Genomic DNA, 9337 nt, shown 5'->3' on the forward strand with positions numbered 1-9337 from the left:
TGTACCGTCGGCCCAGGCCCTGGACATGAATTTCTCAGCCGCTCCCAAAAGGTGTGGGACCGCTCATCGTCCACTGTAATCCGCCACGCCATCAGTGCAAGGGAGCCCTGAGCAATGAGCGGGTGGGAAACCCCTCTGGGACTGAGCAGGAGAGTCGGAATTTGTGGGAGTGGGATTGAAGAATCCCAGGAAAGTTCCAGAAGACCCGGAAACCAGACTTGAAATCTCCAGATTGGCGATATCAGCATTACGTCTGCTCTCTGGCAACGAATCTGGGCCGAGACCCTCGTTAACATGGCGAACGGGGGAAAGGCATACCCCGTCTCTACCCTCCAGTCCTGCAGGAACGCATCCGTGGCAGTCGCCATAGGATCCGGCCTCCAGCTGAAGAACCGGGGAAGATGGAAGTCTAAGCGGGAGGCGAAAAGGTCCACCGAGAACGGCCCCAGATGCTCTGAAGGTCCGCGAAGACTCCCGAATGAAGTTTCCACAGGCTTGTGTCGTGAAAATGGCGCGAGTGGAAATCCGCCACCTGGTTGTCCTGAACCGGAAGATACTACACAGTCACCGAGACATGGTGATCCAGGCAGTACTGCCAGAAGTTTGCTGCCAGGTCCGACAGAGCTCGCGAATGTGTGCCCCCAAGATGGTTGATGTACTGGCCAGCAGATATGTTGTCCATCTTGAGGAGAACACAGGATCGGACCGAATCCTTGGTCCAGCACTTGATCACGAAAGAGCTAGGAGCTCCAAACAGTTGATTTGCAGTTGCTGCTCCTGTGGAGACCACACACCTCTGGTAGCGAACTTTCCACACTGTGCGCCCCAGGCGGATCGGCTAGCGTCTGATTTGATAACGAGATCGGGCGCGGAACCGAAGATCGCCCGCCCATTCCAGGCTTCCATATTGGCAAGCCACCACTGGAGCCCCCCCCCTGGCGTCAGCGGATAGGGTTACCTTCTGAGAGTAGGATAGACCCCCTGCGAAGGTAGCGGGCTTTGAGGCGCTGGAGGCCCTGTAATGCAGAGGACCTGGGAAGTTCGCCTGGATGGAGGCCGGGAGGAGCCCCACGGTCCGGGCAAGTTGCCGGAGAGACAGACGGGATTGCGCAAGGGCTCTCCTGATCTCGTGACGGATCTTCTTCAGTTTCCGAGATGGAAGGCTGTGGGTGGACTCCACGAAGTCGATCATGAACCCTAAAAACACCACCTTCTGAGCCGGCACAAGAGTGGATTTTGCCTCGTTCACCATGAAGCCCAGGCTCTGAAGGAGGTTGACCGTTGTCTGAAGCTGCAGCGATAAGGCTCGTGGACACCGCTATCAACACTATGTCGTCCAGGTACACAATCCTGCGCCTACCGGACGCTCGCAGCCATTCGATCACTTGCTGAAGGTCCTTGGCGAAACACTAGGGTGCGGAAAACAGGCCGAAAGGGAGAGTGGTGAACTCGTACACCTTGTCCCGCCAGGGGAACTGCGGGAACCGTCTGTAAGGGGGGAAAAATGGGGATCGTAAGGTAGGCATCCTTCAGATCGAGGCGCGCCATCCAGTCGTTGGATCTGAGCAGGTTGCGCAGAAGATCGATCCCCTCCATCTTGAAGTGACGGTACACGAGCCACCCATTGAACTCTCGTAGGTTTAGGACCGGACGCTGGGTTCCATCCGTCTTGTCCAGTAAAAAGAGTTTGCTGAGAAAACCTCTGGGGTGCGGACGGGTCTCCCCGATCGCCCCTTTGTCTAGAAGAGAGGAAACCTCTTGGTCGACCAGCACGGTGTCTCAGGCCGAGAAGGAGAGAGGGCGCGGAGGGCCCGTTGCGAGGGCTCCCTGTGAAACTCTATTTGACACCCCTGGACAGTCTGCAGAACCCAGGCGTCCCCTGTGACAGAAGTCCAGGCCTGGAAAAAACGCGCCAGACAGCCCCCCACTTTTAGAAGGGAAGAAGGGAGAACACTCACAGGAAGAGTTGGAAGCTCTACCTCCTCGCCCGCCTCTGTGTTTGCCTTGACGTCCTCTGGTCGGGTAAAAGTTGCCCAATCTGGCTTGGTCTTGATAGTGTCCGTTCCTTGAGCTTTGCCATCTGCCCTGATTAGGACGGCTGGACGAGTGGCCCCTGCCTCGTCCGGCCCCCTGGAAAACCCAAGGGCGAAGACCTTGCGAATGGAAGATTGGGCCCTGTCTAAGGAAAGTAAATGTATTAACAAATCTGCCCAACTCTTTGATAAAGGGCACTCCGAAGAGACCCCTTGGGCTGCGGAGCCAGCCTCCGAGTCGGCCATGTCCCCGACCTTGGGGTCAACCTTTATGAATAAGCTCCTGCGCCTTTCCTTGGAAATCGCGCAGTTGGCGTCCCCCAGGAAGACGATCACACGTTGGGCCCAGGCTGACAGATTCTCGGGAGAGATAAGGGAACCCAACAGTTTGGCCACCTCAGCCATGTCCAATATTTTCGTACTGGGACCTAGACCATCGAGGAGCTTGTCCTGGCCAGCACCCCAGGATCTGTCGATACCCCTCTTGGGGTCCTTAATACATTTTTGAAGAAAAGTGGCCATGCGTGGATCTGTTTCCGGGGTAGCCGCCACTTTGCCCTCCAGCGAAGGGACGGGGGCGCTCCGCCCTTAGATAGTTTCTGGCTGTGGCCTTTAACGGCCGGCGGATCCTGCTGGCCACGTACTAGGCCACTTTTTCGGAGGGGGCCCAGTCAGAGGACCGGGGATGAAGGATGTCGTCAGCGTCGAGCATGTCAGAACAGAGGTTCTGCGATTCAGAAGAGGGGTCCGGACGGCCGGGCGCCAGGGACGGGATGGACCAGCATTGTCATCCGCATCGCCTGTCGCATCATCCCCTGGGGCCGTTGGGGGCATCTGTTTGGGGTTGCTAAGAACGCCTGCTTAAGATGGCTGAAAGCATCCAAATCCAGAGTCCCTAGGGCGCTTGGCAGGCGGGGATTGTGAGTGGGCGGGGGCTCCACCGGCGCCGGGCGGAGGAGCAGGAAGGGCTTGGGACGCCCTGGTTATCTTTTCACAAGCCTGCTCAATGCGGCGAGACAGACGATCCTCTAAGGGCACCATGGCCTGCTCTACCGCTTAATGTATAGAATTGTCCACAGCGTTGTAAAAGTCCTCGTCCCACTGGAGGGAAGTGAGGGGATCCTCCTCCCACTGGTCATCCCTGGTAGGGCTCATCCTGATATACTTCCAGTAGATCAGAAGATGACGTGCCACACAGGTAAGTGGGTGGATGTACGAGGGGGTAACCTCAACTTAAGGGGGCTGGGAGTCAGCCTGAATGCAAAGCGGGCAGTGCTCGCGTTTAAACTGGGCAGAACCCTGGGACTGTCAGCCCTGGTGCAGTAGAAACAAAGGGCAGCCTGCCAAAAGTAAATTGTCCCAATACAGACTCTGGCTAGAGTGTGGCAAAGGCCTAGTTAATTACGGACCCTCCAAGGCGGGAACACCCCTCCGGTCAAAACACTGCCTAACGGCAGGTACCGACTCGCTTTATATGCGCGAGCGTTCGCGGGGACGTAAATTGAAAGAAACACTGCTTAATAGCTGGAAGCAGACCACACATGGGCGTACTGGCAGGCATCGCTCTGATCGGCATGCGTCTCCGTTGCAGCAATGCGTGGAATGCCAGAGACGTGTGACGAACGAGAGGATGCGCACTGGCTCTGGCGGCCGGAGGAGGCGCCGCGAGCCTGCACCACAGAAGCAACAGCCGTTAGGGAGAGTGAAGGCTCCCACGGCCGGGCGAGCAAACTGAGTAGCGGTGAACACGCTCGCATACACGAAAGCTATCAACGCGCATCCGCAATAACCCAACAAAACTCTGTAACTGTGCCTGAAATCAAACGCGCAGCGTGCCTGAGCGCGAAACAAGTTATGACAGAAATGCAATAAAAGCACAGCACACAAGCATAGCGGAACGCCAAATTAAATGGAAACAATGATATGGCAAAAAAACGCCTCACAGTAAAACAATCCCACAAGTTATGTGGAGAGAAAAGGGAAGCACTTATCTGGCTGCAAGCAGCGAAGAAAGAGGGAGACTGAAGAGGGACAGAGGACTACATACTCCTAGGAGCTCTGTGATTGTTGCATTGGAGGACAACTATCTATCCATGGACACTCTATTGTTTTTGTGTTGTTATTCCCTATGGTTCATGGGAATAGTGGTTTGTTTAACTTTGAATGGCTGCTATTCAATAAAGTGAAGAAAGAATAGCATAATCCTCGCCTCCGGTCCTGACATAGAATTCAATAATTTTTCCCCAAACATTAGCTTATGAGTTTTGAAAATACACATATTTCCGTCTTGAAGAAATGCTTTTTAATTTTTGTGTACCTATAATAATTCAACCAAGCAATCCTTCTATATTAGTAGGCTGGTATGCACACAGGAAAGCTACTCACAGATAGCTGGCAAGCTACTAGTGGCTCACAAGCTACTCGTTGGAGACACATGAACCAGATACTTTCTGAATGATTTATATTTTTAATATCTTTCTCACTGTTTGCTTGTTTGGCTCGGCTTTCACGTATGGTTTCAGGCCGTTTGCTGTGGACCTTGCATGTCCACAATCTGCCCCAATATTTTATCTGAATTTTTATTGATAAATGGTCTACCATTTTCTCTGTGGGTCCTTGCTGCTGCATGTTGTTGGACCAGCTTTTGCAGATTATCTAGTCCTTTTCTCCAAAATGTCATAAGAATCGTACATCAGACCTTGAACTTTGTCTGGGGCTGTGAGGAGTGGGACGTGCAAAGTTCTGAACTCTCTGGCTGTGTTCCTGATAGTACATGATGACCCTTGATACAGAAGCTTCTCCTGGCAAAACACCAGGCTCTGTCTTTCCATTTCTTGTGATCCTTGACATATTTTGCCAAGAACAATAATTTCCTGAGGATTCTCTTCAGGCATTCCAGTCACCTTGCATGCTTCCTTGGGCATAAGACATTATACCCTTGAGATGTTCCTTACCTCTTGATAGAGGCTCTTCTTCATGTAGCATTGCATGTGCTCTTGCCTCTGTGTGGGGCAGGAGAGTTTCAGAGGATCAGGGGGTATTTTAGTGTGTATGTATAGCATGAAGCCTTCATTTCTATTGTCCCTATTCTCTCTTCTCTTCTTGCTAGCTCTCGGCAACCATACAAGTGTGGTGGTATTTCATAACTCTTATTCTCTCGCAGAAGTGCTTTTTTTGTGTGTGGCTCAATCGCCAAGTACCACTGGATTTGGGTGCTGGAGTTCAAACCAAGGGTCATGTAAGATCGCAGGAGCATTGATCATATCAGAAAATGGCAAAGTGGAGTCCTGCTTGTTTTTAGGTCTCGTCTACAGACATATATTTTAGATGTTTGTTGTTGAAAGTCCTCTTGTGGACAGTACCAAAAACTTACAGTGGGCTAAATGCCAGCCCGTTGCATTCTATTGGGTGGTTTATTGTCACTCCCATTTGCTTGCTTCTCAATTGATGGCTTTCCCTCCTCTTTTTGTGTTTGTTCCTCCCATGGAGCACAGCTGCTTTACCATCCTTTTGACTTGACGACTTGTATCTGTCCACTACTCACATTCAGGGAACTACTTCTTTTTTCTTCTTTAATCAATCCATAAGGGTGCTTATTTTTCCCTCTTTCTTGTGCATCCCCTCCCCCACTTCCCCTTCTCTTTCAGCAGAGCTAGAAACCTTTACACCTATTACGGTTTCTATTTTACTGCACAAGATTCACCTAAATCTACCGTCAAGTTCTCTCAGTCACTGACCAGCAAAACAAATGCAGAAGCATGCCTTGCCCTTACTTGATGAGTGCATTTTTTATTTGTAACTGTTCTCTAACACAGGAATGGTCCCTAGAACCTGGGAAGAAGTCAAGTTGGAAAAAATGTCTTGATCCTATCTATCTGAATAATCATCACTCTATTTAATTCTTATAGCACCATGCTTCTGGTAGGTTTTTATTCAACTTCACATTTTTATTTAGGAAACAGACTTTAGGATCCTAGCCAGTATGTCTTCCACCCCAGTCAGAGCACAAAATTGGTGGTGGTTTCCGTCCTTAACGACCTTTGTAGATTAGTTGATGCCAGGGTTCGTGGCTATGGTTTTATTTGATCTCTTGGCAGCGTTCAACAATTATTGATCATTCAGTCCTTACTACCAGACATCAGGAGTTAGGCATCAACTGTTCCTCAATTTACAACAAATTACTTCTCAATCACGTCCTCTTAGTTGCAGTGCTTTTGAAGGTTCAGCCTTTTCTTATTTAATTTCTAATATTTTTATGCATCGTTTAGCACTAGTGCTACATCAGATGATGCCCAAATGATTTTTAAAGTATCCCCTTCACCTTATGGCAACACAGACCTTTTTTTTTTTTTTCCAGGCAGCTCATCTTTTACTTACTGGTGGATGTCCCTCAACTACTTAAAGCTAAACTCTCCAAAACAGAACTGCTGCTCACTTCTGGAAACCATACTAGTGGAAATCTGCTTTGGTCCGCTATCATGGGCCCTTGTCCTATTTTCTCACTTACAGTTAACAATCGAGGCATGCACCTAGACTCTTGGCTTAAAAACTCAGGTTTTAAAAATCATTAGTATTTGGTTATTCCAGTTAAAATTGCTTTGTGTTATCCTTCCTTTCATAGACTAACATCTTTGCATTTCTGTCATAAATGTACATTTGTGACTGGATTATGCTGTATTTTGTCTGAACCCAGCAATCTCATTGCCCATTGTCAACTTGTTCAAAATGCTGCTGCTTGTTAGATAACCGGCTAAAAACAATGTAATAATATCCGAGCCTCCCTTAAAAAGCTGCACCGGTTACTAGTTCACAATAGAATCCCGTTCAAATCTATGATTATTGTCCACAAGTCTGTTTTTCCTGCCTATTCCAGATCTCATTGCAAAAACCTTATGTATAGTGAAAACCTATTGGATGCCTGCGATCGGAGCACCACTATCTTTTAACTGATTCTAAATCGCACACTGGTACTTATGTGGACAGAACATTTAATGCGGCAGTCACAAGGATATGGAATATTCTGCCTCTTTTAAGTCAACTTCTGATGACCCATGTAAGGAAATTTCCGAAAACCTACCTCTTTACCCTGTAACAGTCTACATAATCTGAATATTTAGCTATCCGTTCGGTATTCAGTCTTTTAGCACCAAGAAGCGATAAGCGAACACTACGCTCAATAATAATATTAGCATAACAAATACCTGTCTCCTGTGTGGTCCGTGTTGCTCACTCCTCCTATCCCCAGCTCGTTTATTGCTTCTTCCACTTGCTCCCTCATGTGCGGCTTCACCCCTCAAATACCCTCCGCTCACCCCACGCACTCTGCATTGTGCCCTCCTCCCAAACCCTTGCCATTGCTTCTCACACCCCAGATGATGTTCTTTTCAGACCATAAAGTATACACTATGCAAAGCATTATTTTGTTTTGTATCCTAGCCTCATGTTTTGTTTTATTCTGTGTACTGATTTTGTTCTAATTAGAGAAATAACTGCCTTCCAATTTGTATTTGATTGGAAATGAAAACCTCAACCATGCTTTTTCCTAAAAGATTTAGATTTTACAGATGCAGCTTACTTTAGGTGTAGAGTTATTCGGATCTTCCTCCCCCTGATGGGCATAGATATTACCTGGGAAGCTGCTTTGTGAACACTTTTTTATTCTTTATCTGTGCTGCAGAAGATGGAAATGGCTTGACACCTAGAGGCACCATGATCTGCTGGGCTCTGGGGCTGATAACATGGTATAATAATGAATTCTGTTCATTCATTCATGTATTTTGCGTAGTGTCACGTGGCAGCTTAAGCGGAGTTGATTTTGCGTTGGTAACTATGGAAATTATCTTTGCAATAGTTTTAGTTGCATAGTCAATTTTATATGTTTTGCCAATTATGCATCCCACAACTATCCTGTGCTTTTTTCCTGCTTACAGGTGGATTAGCTCCAGATCTGAAAGCAGCCTATGACTGCTTTTTAAAGTCCTGCAAGAAAGGCGGAAAGAAATCAATCGAGGCATGCCACAATGTTGGGCTGTTGGCACACGATGGAAGGGTATTTGATGGAAAGCCTGAGCCAGCTATTGCTAGAGACTACTATACCATGGCCTGCGATGGCAATTTTTCACCCAGCTGCTTCAATCTCAGTGCACTGTACATCCAAGGCGCTCCAGGGATGCCCAAAGACATGGCCCAGGCTCTGAATTACTCCGTTAAGGCTTGTGATTTGGGACATATGTGGGCATGTGCAAACGCCAGCCGAATGTACAAACTTGGAGACGGCATAGATAAGAATGACGCCAAAGCAGAGGCATTGAAAAACAAAGCAAGAGACCTGCACAAAGAACAGGAAGCCACCAAAGAAATCACGTTTGGAGAGTAACACAAAAGAGATTTGTAATTGATGCACTTAATGCCAGTTCTGAAATGGAGCTCAGGGTCGTTTGTAAATGACCGAACTCTCAAGTACTGCATCTCTCGAGGTTTTTGCAATGATAATTTTGTGTCTTGATCAAACTGGGATCCTGTAGCCAATTACAGAGGGAATGTACCATTTGAGATTTAGGACCAATTTATGAGATGCACCGAGTGAATGTTCACCTTCTTTGGCATATTCGGCTCTTCCCAGGACTATATTTGGCCAGTTGGTGAGAAAGGAGTGGCAATTTTATTGACAATTATAGTTCATTAATATTCACACAACTGAACTCCTGATATTAAGGTGATATAAAAAAAAAATTTAATTTAAGGTAAAATGAAATCACAAATATGTCTTCATTATAAAAACGTAAAAGACAAACACATTTTGCCACAACAATAAAAACATGAGACAAACCATCTCGATTAACCTTTTTTAAGGAGGATGAAATAAGTTCACCAATGTTATTCTTCCAAACAGTCCACTGAAATAATGTAAGGGGAGGGAGAAAGAGTGTCTCCAGGATCCATAATCATTTTTCACATTTGATCTTTTTCAGATTCTTGTCAAACAGTGTATCTTGCCTCTGAATGGAAGATTAACATCAGACAGGGGACACTTGAGAAAAGCGGAGGCTATTTGCCTCATATGAAAACAATGTGGGGAATACATAATACATCACTCTGAGCAGCCCTTCCCCCATTCATACCGTTTGTAGATCTGGGATGCTTTGGGTTGAGTGAACCAAAAGGTCTTCCCCTTATGCTTCATCCTTGGGAAGCGCATGTGAGTTTCGAGGATTTTGGAGACCATCTCTTTGTTTAGTGCTTGATGTTCCTGTCTCCTCCGTAATGTTGATTGGCACAGAATGAGAGCATATGTACTTTTCTGT

At 47.5% G+C, this 9337-nt stretch overlaps 1 protein-coding gene across 1 annotated transcript in view; it reads left to right on the forward strand.

The window, feature by feature from the left end:
* The window catches only part of COA7 (cytochrome c oxidase assembly factor 7), a 49218-nt gene extending 40357 nt beyond the window's left edge, over positions 1-8861 (forward strand). The window contains exon 3 of the mRNA XM_085602611.1: positions 7964-8861. Within this exon, the coding sequence (XP_085458737.1) occupies positions 7964-8409 (446 nt within the window). The 3' untranslated portion in view covers positions 8410-8861. The remainder of the gene's footprint in view (positions 1-7963) is intronic.
* The last annotated feature ends 476 nt before the right edge of the window (positions 8862-9337 follow it).

This window comes from Triturus cristatus, chromosome 4_2 (genome assembly GCF_964204655.1).
Source record: "Triturus cristatus chromosome 4_2, aTriCri1.1, whole genome shotgun sequence".
Taxonomy (NCBI): domain Eukaryota; kingdom Metazoa; phylum Chordata; class Amphibia; order Caudata; family Salamandridae; genus Triturus; species Triturus cristatus.